The 17,149-nt window shown below is 40.8% G+C and overlaps 1 protein-coding gene across 1 annotated transcript in view; it reads right to left on the reverse strand.

Moving 5' to 3' along the window:
* Positions 1–17,149, reverse strand: part of tsen54 (TSEN54 tRNA splicing endonuclease subunit) — a 62,720-nt gene that overhangs the window by 33,021 nt on the left and 12,550 nt on the right. Inside the window, exons 3-4 of the mRNA XM_034190525.1 lie at positions 6,616–6,679; positions 1,488–1,571 (exon numbers count right to left, since the gene is read on the reverse strand). Of these exons, the coding sequence (XP_034046416.1) occupies positions 1,488–1,571; positions 6,616–6,679 (148 nt within the window). The remainder of the gene's footprint in view (positions 1–1,487; positions 1,572–6,615; positions 6,680–17,149) is intronic.

Consider the following 17,149-nt stretch of genomic DNA (forward strand, 5'->3'; position numbering starts at 1 on the left):
TAGTTAGGGCTGGATCAGGTGACCCTGAACCATCCCTTAGTTATGCTGCTATAGACTTAGACTGCTGGGGGGTTTCCCATGATCAATCAATCAATTTTTTTATATAGCGCCAAATCACAACAAACAGTTGCACCAAGGCGCTTTATATTGCAAGGCAAGGCCATACAATAATTATGTAAAACCCCAACGGTCAAAACGACCCCCTGTGAGCAAGCACTTGGCTACAGTGGGAAGGAAAAACTCCCTTTTAACAGGAAGAAACCTCCAGCAGAACCAGGCTCAGGTGATGCACCCAGTGTTTCTTTATTCACCTCTTTTTGCTCTGTATGCACCACTCTGCTTTTAATCATTAGTGATTGATCTCTGCTCCCCTCCACAGCATGTCTTTTTCCTGATTCTCTCCCCTCAGTCCCAACTAGTCCCAGCAGAAGACTGCCCCTCCCTGAGCCTGGTTCTGCTGGAGGTTTCTTCCTGTTAAAAGGGAGTTTTTCCTTCCCACTGTCGCCAAGTGCTTGCTCATAGGGGGTCGTTTTGACTGTTGGGGTTTTTCTGTAATTATTGTATCGCTTTTGCCTTACAATATAAAGCGCCTTGGGGCAACTGTTTGTTGTGATTTGGCGCTATATAAATAAAATTGATTTGATTTTCATTCATTTTCTGATGCTTATTTGGGTCAGGGTCACGGTGGCAGTCGACCAAGCAGCTCATCCCACACTTCCCTATCCCTGGCCAAGTCCTCTAACTCGTCCTGGGAGATCCAGAGGCATTCCCATGCCATCCCATCTGGGAAACATAGTCCCTCCAGCATGTCCTGGGTCTTGGCCCCCTCCCAGTTGGACGTGCCTGGAAGAACTCCCTTGATGAGAAGTCCAGGGCATCATCGCCAGATGCCCGAACCACCACAGTTGGCTCCTTTCAAAGGGAAGACATAGCCACTCTACCCCAATCCCCTCCCGGATAGTCAAGTTTCTCACCCTGTAGTGATAATTTAGTCATCTAAAGTTGTTTTAGTCAACTACATATCATAAAATTTTCATCATTTAAATCTCCTGTAGATTAAATTGATAAAAATATTATATTTAATTGACTAAAACTAAGAGAATAAGAAAGAGCTTTATTAATCCCGAAGGAAATTATTTAAGACTTAAAAAAAAAAGCCTTTTCTGAGACCTTTGGTCAAAGTCTGGTGCAAACAAACAGAGGTGGGACGAAGTCACCATCAAGCCACTCTCAAATCATGAATCAGCAAGTCCCAAGTCAAGTCTCAAGTCATAATGACCACCAATTGTATGCAAGCTGACTTGAGACTTGACTTGGGACTTACAGATTGATGACTTGAGATTGACTTGATAGTGGCTTTGTCCCACCTCTGCAAACAAATAATGCTTTAAATTTTGTTGCACTAGATTATGGCAATCTTGAAAAGAAGCATTCGCTGGGGTTTATGCAGCAGAATAATGTGTGGGTTTTTTGTAAACGACACTCACACATTCCATCAGGTAGAGAGCTTCTTCAGGATGGAGGTACTGCTTGCCGTTGGCAGAAAAACCCATCGTCTGCCAAAACTTTCCCTGTGTGGAAATGGAACACATTGTAAGAACACAAGACAAGTTTGGCTTCCATGTTGTTAACAGATAAGCAAGTAATCTATTAAAATGTGAAACATTCAACACATCTGATATCATTGGCATTCATCTGATATTGAACCTGGTGTCTCTGCACAAACTTCTCTCGATGTCCATTGTAGCGCGAAGGCCTCGATTAGACCTGATTAAATAAAATATATTAATCCTCTCTCAACCATAAAACCCACTGGATGCAGAGACTTTGTTTCCACCTCAGTGGAGAAATTCCTAAGTCATCTGGAGATCTTCAGATAAGTTTTGGAGACATCACCCCATGGTCTAACACTGCCTTCCAGAGAAAAACAAGGTTGTAATTCGTGAACTACATGACATGATAATGGCTTAACGTCAGAATCTGAGCTTCTCCAGCACAGGAGAACCCAAAACTTTTATGGTCAAGATAAGACAGGACCTCTCCTCATCCAGGGGGGAACCTTCCTCCATGATAACACGTGGCCATAAATCGTTGATTCTTCACAACTAACTTTTATCTTGAGTAAAACAAAGAGAAGACCTTTGGTTTGAAATAAGAATTTACATCAGTATGTCTCTCATTTATATCTAAAGACTTATAATGTTGTTGCATTTATTATTTAAACGAAATTCTTTGCATGTAGTCATTCCAGTTATTGATGTGCTCATGTTAACTGATGTGTATGTGTGTGTGTGTGTGTGTGTGTGTGTGTGTGTGTGTGTGTGTGTGTGTGTGTGTGTGTGTGTGTGTGTGTGTGTGTGTGTGTGTGAGTGACCTTTCTGCAGCATCTAAAATGCTGACGTTGAAGTACTCTGTTTATCCAAAGGATGTGTTTAAATGTCTCATAATAATGTGTTCATTTGGGTGCCTTAGAACAAATAGTATTTCAAATTAATTAATGTGTTTAAATAGTTGAATCATTTCTGCCTGCTCTAAGACATGAAGTGTCTGAGATTACACACACCCTCAATGGGCGGAGTTTAGTGACGAAAGTCCCCCTTTAAAAGTTAGAACGCGGCTTCTACCCCTCTCTCTGCTCCCACTCTTCCTCTTCTGCAACTTTTTCCTCTCTCTTTTCCTTAACGCTTAATTGTATTTTGGGCCAAGAGCCATTGCTAAGCTAAGCTACCACGTGGCATTCATTCATTCATTCTTTACCTTTGGGAGAAACTCAAAGTTTAACCTGAAGGTGCATCAAGCTTTTGAATTTTTGAGAGAACTTCCGAGCTGAGCTCTTCAAATTAAGAGCGAATTTACAGAAAAAGTAATTTTTCCTTTTTCATTCAATTTTCAACGCTCTTATTAAAGTTTTACTTTTTCTAAAGTCACAAAGATTTTAATCTGGCTCCAACCATTTTGAAAGCTACTAAGAACCATTTTCAACAAACACTTTCCACCTCTGGGTCACTGCAAGCTGACAACTTCGCTGATTCCACACCTGACTGCAGCAGCTGGTGAAACCGGCCGACACAAGCCCTGGGATCACCCTGGGACACCTTTGAGTGAACCCCTCCGACCCAGGTGAGCTCACGCTGCCCGATATCGACGACGGACGGACAGACAGAACCAGCCCTCCAACACCAGCTAATCGACCCAGTCCAGGCTCCGTGAAGGAGGTTTGTTGTCAATGAGTACAGGTGGCTCCTCATCTCCTTTTTCTTTAAAGACATTCTTATAATACTCCATTTCATAATTGGCTTCAAAATTCATCACTAAATTGCTCCGTGAAGGAGGTTTGTTGTCAATGAGTACAGGTGGCTCCTCATCTCCTTTTTCTTTAAAGACATTCTTATAATACTCCATTTCATAATTGGCTTCAAAATTCATCACTAAATTGCAATCAGATTAATTTACTTAAAGTTTTAAGCTTCACCTCTTTCTTCTAACGTCTCATGAGTAAGACAATTGTTTCCCTGAATTAACGTATTTTTTATCACTGTCTGTCTATAAAATGCCAGGCAAATGTTCATTTCTTGTATAAATTGTAAATAAATTGTAAATATTTTCTGCTATGATTTATTTCGGGTAACCACATTGAAGAATTCATGATTTTCAGATCAGAGATTGATTAAACCAAATCGAGACTAATTAATTAATTTGAGACTGATAAATTAATGTTTAAATTATGGTAATTATGCCATATAAAAAAAGAATAAGTGGTGCCCCATTAATGCTTAAATAATAAGTATTAAACCCTAAATCAATTATTTTGGTGACCCGTTATTTTGGGGCCTAATCCAGTCTAATTCAATTTGGGAGTTTAATTACTTATTCACTACAACTAAATGCTACATATCAAGGGTCCCCGTAGTGAGGCCTGAATATATGTAAAGCAAAGTGTCTCCACTCAAATCACCAATTATCACTACTTTCTACATTTTATCGGTGCTCCGTGAGCACGATTCAGTAAATTATTAATACATTTATTCCAATAAATTTATTAATATTTGTTACATTTTTATTGGTGCCCACATGTGAGGCTTTATTATTAATATTCACTACATTATTATTGGTGCCCCGTATGGAGGCATTAATATTCACTACACCGTCTTTGGCCATCAATGAAGACAAATGAACATCTGACTTATTCATTCAGCTGCAAGACGTAGAAAGCGTTTAACTTTTTGGCAAAGTTGAAGTTAACCTTATCTGTCATTCCAGGTCCAGACTGAAGTTTAACAGCGGGTGTATTTGTTGTAGCTGCTGCAAAAGTGTGGAACCCCCCCCCCCCCCCCCCCTCCCTCCCTACCAGGAAATCACCAACACTGGCACTTTAATTTATTTATTTTTATTTATTTTTTGAAGACCCATTCTTATTTGTTGGCTTTTAAGCAGAATGAGTCGTGACATTTTAAATTTTACAACTGTTTCTTTGGATTTGTTTAGCAGGGATCTTTAGTGTTTTATCAGCTGTTGGAGCTCTCTGGGATTTCTTCCTTTTTTTTTATTTTACAGTGCTTTGGCCAATTTCTGACCATACACTCCTCAAAAAAACTGAACTTTTTTTTTAATCTGACAGCTCACAGATGATGCATTTTGTGTAATTTAGGACTTTATTAATATATTATTATTTACTTACAGAGCATGTTGAGCAATGATAGAGTGCTTCACAAAAAACTATAAGACAATGAAACACAACAGTAACTAGAAGCACTCAGAGTGCAAACCTCCGCCAAGGCCAAAGGGGTCACTGACGCCATAACATCTACACGCCATGGAATCATTGAACCTAAAAAAGTCTAACCATGATGTTTGCTCAGTAGTAAAAAAAAGTTTAATCTGCTGTGACTGGATAGCATGTATCCTTAGCGCTTGGCATCACAGTTTATTGCAACTTGCACCTTTCCCAGAAGCTACTGTCATCTGAGCACTAATATTGATATTGCATGTACTTATAGACAAAAACAAATAAGAGACAAAATTCAATTTATTATTCAGCTAAACTGCAAATATATTAATTTGTTAACATTTATGAAACACTTCTCTAAACAAGGCCATAGGGTCACTGACCCTAAAGAGATTCCCTCCTTGGCACAGTGATCTATTCAACAATTCAGTATTACAACCAAAACTATGATACATACACTTTTCTTTCCTGTATATTTGACATCCTTGACCATGAAAACATACCACTAGAACTTGAAATCACTTTTATGTCTTTATTAGTTCAAAGGTTATTGTATAAAAACAATTTTTCGGTAATGGCGGTTTTCTTCTGGATCTAGCTCCATAACATTTGAAGCTACATCAAATCTGATGACACCTTACTGAATCAGTACAGATTCAGCTACAATTTGGTGTTAGTTGTGCATCTCTAGCTTCATTTGTCACCTCACACTGACATTTTCTATTTTCCCTATATTTTTGCATATTCTGGATCACCAGATCCGGAATCCGGATCCGATCATCACCAAACTTTGTTGTTTGATAGAACATTTGACTATGTTACACCCTAATTTTTTTCAAGCCTTTGTGCCTTGTTTTTGTGGAGTTAGAAACTAGAATGTCAAAATTCCCCCTATCCCGCAATGGTGAAGAATCCTTTAAAAAAATTCCTGGATCCGGATCATGATCCGGATCACCACTAAAATTTAATCACTTGTTCCTCTTGTCATTTCCAACCACTCCACAAAATTTCATCAAAATCCATTCAAAACTTTTTAAGTTATCATGCTGACAAACAGACAGACAGACAGACAAACAAACGTGACTGAAAACATAACCTCCTTGGCGGAGGTAATTAAAAAAAATAAATGCCAGCTCCCTGATCAGTTAATTTTTTTTCATTTTTCTCTTTTCTTTTTGTGTAGAAAAGAGGTGCCATTTTTCTGTGCATGAGCAAACACAAAGGGAGTCTAATTACTTTCCTCATTGATTGTGCTGGAAAAACACCGTGCAAACACTCACTCACTCACTCAGAGGAACTGTGCAAACAATTAAAACCAAATAAACAGCTCTTTCACATTTTTCATGACATAAAACATTTTTTCAGGTTCAGTCAAACGAAATACCGGAGGTGGGATGAAGTCACTGTCAAGTCATTCTCAAGCCATCAATCTGCAAGTCCCAAGTCAAGTCAGCTTGCAAACAATCGGGACTTGCTGATTCATGACTTGAGAGTGACTTCGTCCCACCTCTGCGAAACACTACTGACAAAGACAATCTGTGCACATATTTTAAGATAAATACATCTTAATTCAGCTTTCCTTGTGGACTATGCATCAATTTGTTCATAAATGAAAAATAAAAACCTTTCTTTCTGCAATGTTTAGGCAAGTTCTCAATAAAAAGTTAGCGATTAATAAGCAGAATCAATAAATTTATCCTAAAATGTATGAATAAAATTTAAAAAGCTAGCTGACTGAAACAAATAATACAATAATAAAAACATATAAAGGCTAATTAATGACCAGAATTAAACTACAAACATTTTCATCATAATATAAAAGTGAGAAAACATAAGGTAGGAAAGGGGAAAGGACAGAACATAACAGTATTTGGTGATGCAGTACTCACAGCTGGAGTCTGAAGTTCTACAATCTGTTCATTCTGTACCCACAAGGCCGTCACGAGGTTTCCTCTGCAGTATATTGAAATAGGATGAGATATATTACTGTCCATGTAAACAAACTGAATCACTGTTTCAGCACACTAACATCAGGTGACATCATTTATAAACCAGGGAATGTGACAGGTAGACAAGTGTTTAAGGAGCTGGCTAGCCAATATGTAGATGCCAATATGTAGACCTGGGTTCAAATCCTGGTCATGCTACCTGTCTGAGTCCCTGAAGAAGACACTTAATCTACATCATCCCAGTCCACCCAGTTTTAAGTGGGCACCGGCTTTAGTGCAGCGGATAGGAGAATATTTAGAGGGGAATCCTGCAAATGGTGATAAAAGCATCAAATTCAGCAGAAAAGAATTACAAAGAGGTCAAAATTAAAAGATGCTCCAATCATAGGGGGTCGTTTTGACCGTTGGGGTTTTTCATAATTATTGTATGGCCTTGCCTTGCAATATGGAGCGCCTTGGGGCAACTGTTTGTTGTGATTTGGCGCTATATAAGAAAAAAGTTGATTGAAGTTGATTGATATTGAAAAATATTCCACATTATTTGCCTGATCATAAAGATTCCAAAAAGGCAAAGTTTGGACTATCTGTGACTGAATTCTATGGAGTTACGGGATAAAAACAGCAAGAATGGTGACAAAAGTCAGTTTCAGTTTGTACAGGGGTCAAAAGTTAAAGTTGCTCCAATGATGGTAAAAAGTGATGTAAATTACTAGTTAATACGGTTTTAAAAAGAAATAGTTTGGACCATGTGTCATCCTTACTTATCACGTTACGGGGTAACATATGTCACAGGCCTGCTCCCAGACTACCAATAACCAGCAAAAATATATTTAAGCATAAAAATTCAAAAAGAAAAAATAATATAGCACCTTCAACTGCACCACAGACTAAAACAGTTAAATGTGGTCTATTAAACATTAGGTCTCTCTCTTCTAAGTCCCTGATAGTAAATGATATAATAATTGATCAACATATTGATTTATTCTGCCTTACAGAAACCTGGTTACAGCAGGATGAATATGGTAGTTTAAATGAGTCAACACCCCCGAGTTACACTAACTGCCAGAATGCTCGTAGCACTGGCCGAGGCGGAGGATTAGCAGCAATCTTCCACTCCAGCTTATTAATTAATCAAAAACCCAGACAGAGCTTTAATTCATTTGAAGGCTTGACTCTTAGTCTTGTCCATCCAAATTGGAAGTCCCAAAAACCAGTTTTATTTATTGTTATCTATCGTCCACCTGGTCGTTACTGTGAGTTTCTCTGTGAATTTTCGGACCTTTTGTCTGACTTAGTGCTTAGCTTAGATAATTATAGTGGGCGATTTTAACAGCCACACAGATGCTGAGAATGACAGCCTCAACACTGCATTTAATCTATTATTAGACTCAAATGGCTTTGCTCAAAATGTAAATGAGTCCACCCACCACGTTAATCATATCTTAGATCTTGTTCTGACTTATGGTATGGAAATAGAAGACTTAACAGTATTCCCTGAAAACTCCCTTCTATCTGATCATTTCTTAATAACATTTACATTTACTCTGATGGACTACCCAGCAGTGGGGAATAAGTTTCATTACAGTAGAAGTCTTTCAGAAAGCGCTGTAACTAGGTTTAAGGATATGATTCCTTCTTTATGTTCTCCAATGCCATATACCAACACAGGGCAGAGTAGCTACCTAAACTCTGTGAGTGAGATAGATTACCTCAATAATTTTATATCCTCATTGAGGACAACTTTGGATGCTGTAGCTCCTCTGAAAAAGAGAGCCTTAAATCAGAAGTGCCTGACTCCGTGGTATAACTCACAAACTCGCAGCTTAAAGCAGATAACCCATAAGTTGGAGAGGAAATGGCGTCTCACTAATTTAGAAGATCTTCACTTAGCCTGGAAAAAGAGTCTGTTGCTCTATAAAAAAGCCCTCCGTAAAGCTAGGACATCTTACTACTCATCACTAATTCAATCAATCAGTTCAATCAATTTTATTTATATAGCACCAAATCACAACAAACAGTTGCCCCAAGGCGCTTTATATTGTAAGGCAAGGCCATACAATAATTACGTAAAAACCCCAACGGTCAAAACGACCCCCTGTGAGCAAGCACTTGGCAACAGTGGGAAGGAAAAACTCCCTTTTAACAGGAAGAAACCTCCAGCAGAACCAGGCTCAGGGAGGAGCAGTCTTCTGCTGGGACTGGTTGGGGCTGAGGGAGAGAACCAGGAAAAAGACATGCTGTGGAGGGGAGCAGAGATCAATCACTAATGATTAAATGCAGAGCGGTGCATACAAGCAAAAAGAGAAAGAAACACTCAGTGCATCATGGGAACCCCCCAGCAGTCTAAGTCTACAGCAGCATAACTAAGGGATGGTTCAGGGTCACCTGATCCAGCCCTAACTATAAGCTTTAGCAAAAAGGAAAGTTTTAAGCCTAATCTTAAAAGTAGAGAGGGTGTCTGTCTCCCTGATCTGAATTGGGAGCTGGTTCCACAGGAGAGGAGCCTGAAAGCTGAAGGCTCTGCCTCCCATTTTACTCTTACAAACCCTAGGAACTACAAGTAAGCCTGCAGTCTTAGAGCGAAGCGCTCTATTGGGGTGATATGGTACTATGAGGTCCCTAAGATAAGATGGGACATGATTACCTTATAAGTAAGAAGAAGAATTTTAAATTCTATTCTAGAATTAACAGGAAGCCAATGAAGAGAGGCCAATATGGGTGAGTTATGCTCTCTCCTTCTAGTCCCCGTTAGTACTCTAGCTGCAGCATTTTGAATTAACTGAAGGCTTTTCAGGGAACTTTTAGGACAACCTGATAATAATGAATTACAATAGTCCAGCCTAGAGGAAATAAATGCATGAATTAGTTTTTCAGCATCACTCTGAGACAAGACCTTTCTAATTTTAGAGATATTGCGTAAATGCAAAAAAGCAGTCCTACATATTTGTTTAATATTCACTTTGAATGACATATCCTGATCAATGAAAATTTAAGCAATGCCGTCTAATAATACTGCCTAAGGGAAGCATGTACAAAGTGAATAAAATTGGTCCTAGCACAGAACCTTGTGGAACTCCATAGTCTCCTTAGTCTGTGAAGAAGAGTCCCCATTTACATGAACAAACTGTAATCTATTAGATAAACATGATTCAAACCACCGCAGTGCAGTGCCTTTAATACTTATGGCATGCTCTAATCTCTGTAATAAAATTTTATGGTCAACAGTATCAAAAGCAGCACTGAGGTCTAACAGAACAAGCACAGAGATGAGTCCACTGTCTGAGGCCATAAGAAGATCATTTGTAACCTTCACTAATGCTGTTTCTGTACTATGATGAATTCTAAAACCTGACTGAAACTCTTCAAATAGACCATTCCTCTGCAGATGATCAGTTAGCTGTTTTACAACTACCCTTTCAAGAATTTTTGAGCGAAAAGGAAGGTTGGAGATTGGCCTATAATTAGCTAAGATAGCTGGGTCAAGTGATGGCTTTTTAAGTAATGGTTTAATTACTGCCACCTTAAAAGCCTGTGGTACATAGCCAACTAATAAAGATAGATTGATCATATTTAAGATCGAAGCAAAATAAATAATGGTAGGGCTTCCTTGAGCAGCCTGGTAGGAATGGGGTCTAATAGACATGTTGATGGTTTGGATGAAGTAACTAATGAAAATAACTCAGACAGAACAATCTGAGAGAAAGAGTCTAACCAAATACCGGCATCACTGAAAGCAGCCAAAGATAACGATACGTCTTTGGGATGGTTATGAGTAATTTTTTCTCTAATAGTTAAAATTTTATTAGCAAAGAAAGTCATGAAGTCATTACTAGTTAAAGTTAAAGGAATACTCGGCTCAATAGAGCTCTGACTCTGTCAGCCTGGCTACAGTGCTGAAAAGAAACCTGGGGTTGTTCTTATTTTCTTCAATTAGTGATGAGTAGTAAGATGTCCTAGCTTTACGGAGGGCTTTTTTATAGAGCAACAGACTCTTTTTCCAGGCTAAGTGAAGATCTTCTAAATTAGTGAGACGCCATTTCCTCTCCAACTTACGGGTTATCTGCTTTAAGCTACGAGTTTGTGAGTTATACCACGGAGTCTGTTATGTGTCGACGCGGGTTGAGGAGCGGACCTGCGTCAGACGGAACCCAGCGCTAAAAATAACCAGAAAGCGGTTCCAATAACAAAAACAATATTTATTTCACCCGCTGGTGCACAACAAAGTGTAAAAACCAAAATAGCGTCATTCTGGTGGAGTGAAGGCTGGCACGCTCTCCAGCGCCCAAAAGGATCGAAGCCCGGCGCTCCTGGACCCACTACCACCGCCAAACACCCCCCAGGCGGACACAACAAACCGACTCTCTGCGAAGCATAGAAGAGGTGAGGTAAGTCAGCAGTTACAACTAATATCCTTCAAAAGACACACACTATCAGCAACACATTCAGGTCTGTATTTTAAGCTTTATGCAAATGAGCAGCTTCTCACAACAGGTGGAGGATCACTTGTCCGCACGCCACAACAGTGAGAAGCAAGCTGCACAATTCTCATCACAATTCAAATATACTGCGTAACAAAATACCAAGTTACTATCAACAATTAGTCAAACACTTAATCACCTCTGATGTGTGCTGACAGCATGTGTCCCTCACCCTTCCTGCTTCACAGGCTCGATGTGTCAAACCCAGGCGCGGTCCTCAGCGTCTCACAAACGAACATCACAAGGTCGAGTTCCCGGCAATTCTGCTTGAATCACACATGACTTAAATGCAGAACGCCATCCAATTATCTGCTTCAGCTGAAAGTCTTTAAGGCTGCACGTGAGCACCATTCACAGGTGCTGCACATGATGTTGATGAGGGTGAAGGACTCTTCAGCCAGCACCTTCTCCACAGACAAATCAGTTTTCATGCCACCTAGAGAGCAAAGAAAAGAAAAGAACACCAAAATGTCCAGCCACACCCCCCAACACACAACAGAGTCAGGCACTTCTGATTTAAAGTTCTCTTTTTCAGAGGAGCTACAGCATCCAAAGTTGTATTCAATGAGGATGTAAAACTATTGACGAGCTACTCTATCTCACTTACAGAGTTTAGGTAGCTACTCTGCACTGTGTTGGTATATGGCATTAGAGAACATAAAGAAGGAATCATATCCTTAGACCTAATTGAAGAAAATAAGAGCAACCCCAGGTTTCTTTTCAGCACTGTAGCCAGGCTGACAAAGAGTCAGAGCTCTATTGAGCCGAGTATTCCATTAACTTTAACTAGTAATGACTTCATGACTTTCTTTGCTAATAAAATTTTAACTATTAGACAAAAAATTACTCATAACCATCCCAAAGACATATCGTTCTCTTTGGCTGCTTTCAGTGATGCCGGTATTTGGTTAGACTCTTTCTCTCCGATTGTTCTGAGTTATTTTCATTAGTTACTTCCTCCAAACCATCAACATGTCTATTAGACCCCATTCCTACCAGGCTGCTCAAGGAAGCCCTACCATTATTTAATGCTTCGATCTTAAATATGAACAATCTATCTTTATTAGTTGGCTATGTACCACAGGCTTTTAAGGTGGCAGTAATTAAACCATTACTTAAAAAGCCATCACTTGACCCAGCTATCTTAGCTAATTATAGGCCAATCTCCAACCTTCCTTTTCTCTCAAAAATTCTTGAAAGGGTAGTTGTAAAACAGCTAACTGATCATCTGCAGAGGAATGGTCTATTTGAAGAGTTTCAGTCAGGGTTTAGAATTCATCATAGTACAGAAACAGCATTAGTGAAGGTTACAAATGATCTTCTTATGGCCTAAGACAGTGGACTCATCTCTGTGCTTGTTCTGTTAGACCTCAGTGCTGCTTTTGATACTGTTGACCATAAAATTTTATTACAGAGATTAGAGCATGCCATAGGTATTAAAGGCACTCCGCTGCGGTGGTTTGAATCATATTTATCTAATAGATTACAATTTGTTCATGTAAATGGGGAATCTTCTTCACAGACTAAGGTTAATTATGGAGTTCCACAAGGTTCTGTGCTAGGACCAATTTTATTCACTTTATACATGCTTCCCTTAGGCAGTATTATTAGACAGCATTGCTTAAATTTTCATTGTTACGCAAATGATACCCAGCTTTATCTATCCATGAAGCCAGAGGACACACACCAATTAGCTAAACTGCAGGATTGTCTTACAGACATAAAGACATGGATGACCTCTAATTTCCTGCTTTTAAACTCAGATAAAACTGAAGTTATTGTACTTGGCCCCACAAATCTTAGAAACATGGTGTCTAACCAGATCCTTACTCTGGATGGCATTACCCTGACCTCTAGTAATACTGTGAGAAATCTTGGAGTCATTTTTGATCAGGATATGTCATTCAATGCGCATATTAAACAAATATGTAGGACTGTTTTTTTTGCATTTGCGCAATATCTCTAAAATTAGAAAGGTCTTGTCTCAGAGTGATGCTGAAAAACTAATTCATGCATTTATTTCCTCTAGGCTGGACTATTGTAATTCATTATTATCAGGTTGTCCTAAAAGTTCCCTGAAAAGCCTTCAGTTAATTCAAAATGCTGCAGCTAGAGTACTGACGGGGACTAGAAGGAGAGAGCATATCTCACCCATATTGGCCTCTCTTCATTGGCTTCCTGTTAATTCTAGAATAGAATTTAAAATTCTTCTTCTTACTTATAAGGTTTTGAATAATCAGGTCCCATCTTATCTTAGGGATCTCATTGTACCATATCACCCCAATAGAGCACTTCGCTCTCAGACTGCAGGCTTACTTGTAGCTCCTAGGGTTTTTAAGAGTAGAATGGGAGGCAGAGCCTTCAGCTTTCAGGCTCCTCTCCTCTGGAACCAGCTCCCAATTCGGATCAGGGAGACAGATACCCTCTCTACTTTTAAGATTAGGCTTAAAACGTTCCTTTTCGCTAAGGCTTATAGTTAGGGCTGGATCAGGTGACCCTGGACTATCCCTTGGTTATGCTGCTTTAGACGTAGACTGTGGGGGGGTTCCCATGATGCACTGTTTCTTTCTCTTTTTGCTCTGTATGCATCACTCCGCATTTAATCATTAGTGATCGATCTCTGCCCCCTTCCACAGCATGTCTTTTTCCTGGTTCTCTCCCTCAGCCCCAACCAGTCCCAGCAGAAGACTGCCCCTCCCTGAGCCTGGTTCTGCTGGAGGTTTCTTCCTGTTAAAAGGGAGTTTTTCCTTCCCACTGTCGCCAAGTGCTTGCTCACAGGGGGTCGTTTTGACCGTTGGGGTTTTTCCGTAATTATTGTATGGCTTTGCCTTACAATATAAAGGGCCTTGGGGCAACTGTTTGTTGTGATTTGGCGCTATATAAATAAAATTGATTTGATTTGACATGTCATAGAATCCAACAGACCCTGTTTGACCTTTACTTTGGAGACCAAGCATTCAACACTGTCAAAACTATTCCATTTATTAATCCTATTAGCTCAACCACTAATTTGCATCACTTTTTACCAAAATTGGAGCAACTTTAACTTTTGACCCCTGTACAAAATGACACTGACCTTTGTCACCATTCTTGCTGTTTTTATCCCGTAACTCCATAGAATTCAGTCACAGATTGTCCAAACTATAACTTTTTGGAATTTTTATGATCAGGCAAATAATGTGGAATATTTTTCAATATGATTGGAGCATCTTTTAATTTTGACCTCTGTGTAATTCTTCAATTGACCCCTACCTAACCACCGATTGAAAAGTCAAGTGGCCAATCGTTTTTTTTTTTTTTTTAAAGAGGAGTGCCTAAGGAGTACGAGGTCTGTCAATAAAGTATCGTACCTTTTTATTTTTTTCAAAAAACTATATGGATTTCATTCATATGTTTTTACGTCAGACATGCTTGAACCCTCGTGCGCATGCGTGAGTTTTTCCACGCCTGTCGCTGACGTCATTCGCCTGTGAGCACGCCTTGGGAAGGAGTGGTCCCGCCCCCTCGTCAGATTTTCATTGTCTGGAAATGGCGGAATGAAAAGGACTTTTTTTCCATCAGAATTTTTTCAGAAGCTGTTAGAGACTGGCACCAGGAAACCATTTGAAAAATTTATCTGGCTTTCGGTGAAAATTTTACGGGCTTCACAGAGAATAAGGACTTTTACTACAGCTTTCAGGACCCCTTTAAGGACGCTCGGCACGCCGCGCTCCGAGCTGCGACGACGCGGCACAAACCACCGGACCATTTCTAAACGGATGGCTCTGTGGATACTGTTGTGTGGGACGCTGAAGAGGAGGTACTGCTGGCCCACCACCACAAGATGGCGCTGTGCTTGAAGTGCGGGCTTCAAGCACGAGAGGGCGTCGGAGCGACCGGGAGTGACAGCTGTCACCCATCATCCGTACCAGCTGTCACTCATCCACTACTCATCACCACCACCATAAAGGCCGGACTGCAACTCCACCTCCCCGCCGAGAAATCAGCTACCATTCAGGTAATTCTCTGCTGAACCTTAATTCGAGCATTAGTCTGATCTCTTTTGCAGCCGTTTTCCTGGGACGGATACCCTGTCTGCTGAGTTGGCGTTTGGTGTGGACTGCGACGGCTTCGCCTCCCACCCCACCCAGATAAGTGGTTATCTCGGGAGCTGCACAAGTGTGTGAATCGGAGGTGGAGGTTCTTCCTCCTAAATAAACACAGACTGTGGGATTACTGAGTGTGCAAACTCACATTCATCAGTACTGTCTCTGTTCTCTGCCAGTAGTACCGGGTCTGACTGCTGAAGACAGTGGCCACCTGGGGCGCAGGGCATGGCAGCTCCAGTGTTCTTCAGCTCCGTTGGTGGTGGAAGCTGTGTGGGATCCGGCTCTTCTCTCGCCAGACGTCTTCTATCGTCGAGCCTAGCCACACGTCACCTTGTGTATATTTGACATTCCACCATATTGTTATTGTCTGTACTTCGTTGTGCGATTCACAACATTAAATTGTTACTTTTTGGCTTATCCATTGTCCGTTCATTAACGCCCCCTGTTGTGGGTCCGTGTCACGACACTTTCACAACAGATACAAGACCGTCGTGTGCTCTTTCTCTGATTATCACAAGAGCTGGACATCAGCCATTTTCCGGCAGATTTCACTTTTAACAAGAGATTTTGTCATGGAAAGCCGCGGAGGCTTCGCGCGTCACGACCAATTTGATCCGGAGTGTTAGAGGACAAGTTGGGACATGTCTATCTCGGCTTTCAGTGCTTACCAGTCGAGTGAGTATAAGAGAAATTGTGGAGAGCTGGACATGTCCCAACTTGTCCTCTAACACTCCGAAACGGAGGTGTTCCTTTGTCTCGCTTCATCAGCGAATCGGTCGTGACGCGCGAAGCCTCCGCGCGGCTTTCCATGACAAAATCTCTTGTTAAAAGTGAAATCTGCCGGAAAATGGCTGATGTCCAGCTCTTGTGATAACCAGGCTCCACAGAGCCATCCGTTTAGAAATGATCCAGTGGTTTGTGCCGCGTCGTCGCAGCTCGGAGCGTGGCACGCCGACCGTCCTTAAAGCAGTCCTGAAAGCTGTAGTAAAAGTCCTTATTCTCTGTGAAGCCCGTAAAATTTTCACCGAAAGCCAGATAAATTTTTCAAATGGTTTCCAGGTGCCAGTCTCTAACAGCTTCTGAAAAAATTCTGATGGAAAAAAAGTCCTTTTCATTCCGCCATTTCCAGACAATGAAAATCCGACGAGGGGGCGGGACCACTCCTTCCCAAGGCGTGCTCACAGGCGAATGACGTCACCGACAGGCGTGGAAAAACTCACGCATGCGCACGAGGGCTCAAGCATGTCTGACGTAAAAACATATGAATGAAATCCATATAGTTTTTTGAAAAAAATAAAAAGGTATGATACTTTATTGACAGACCTCGTATTTCTGTCGAATTTGATGCTTTTGTCACCATTTGCATGATTGTTTCACTTATATGCTGCACTACTTTGGCTGGGGGGTAAGCTGCACTGGAGTGGTGCCCCGTCCAGTAGAAGTCATAGAATCTCATCTTCTTGACAATACAGAATCCAGAGAAAAGATCCTGATAAGAAGCCTCGTTTCCACTGAGTGGTCCGGGTCAGTATGATACCGTGTGGTTCGGAACAGTTAAGCATGGCTTGGCTTGCATTTCCACTGCCAGCAGTACGTTTTGTTTGGTAGGTGGAGCAATGGCAGACGTTGACATGCACATCATTGAGATGGGAAAAGTCTGCACCACCTCGTTTGACTAAACCTGGCTGTTTTTCACTGACATTCTTCGTCGTGTGGATATTTAAAATGCCGGGTGTTGTGTGGGCCGCTGAAGAGGAGGTACTGCTGGCCCACCACCACCAGTCGGCGCCCTGCTTGGAGTGCAGGCTTCAAGCATGAGAGGGCGCCGAGACAGAGTGACAGCTGTCACTCATTTACACCAGATGTCAACAATCACCGTCATCTCTATAAAAGCCGGATCATTACTCC

The sequence above is a fragment of the Thalassophryne amazonica genome, chromosome 16 (genome assembly GCF_902500255.1).
Source record: "Thalassophryne amazonica chromosome 16, fThaAma1.1, whole genome shotgun sequence".
Taxonomy (NCBI): domain Eukaryota; kingdom Metazoa; phylum Chordata; class Actinopteri; order Batrachoidiformes; family Batrachoididae; genus Thalassophryne; species Thalassophryne amazonica.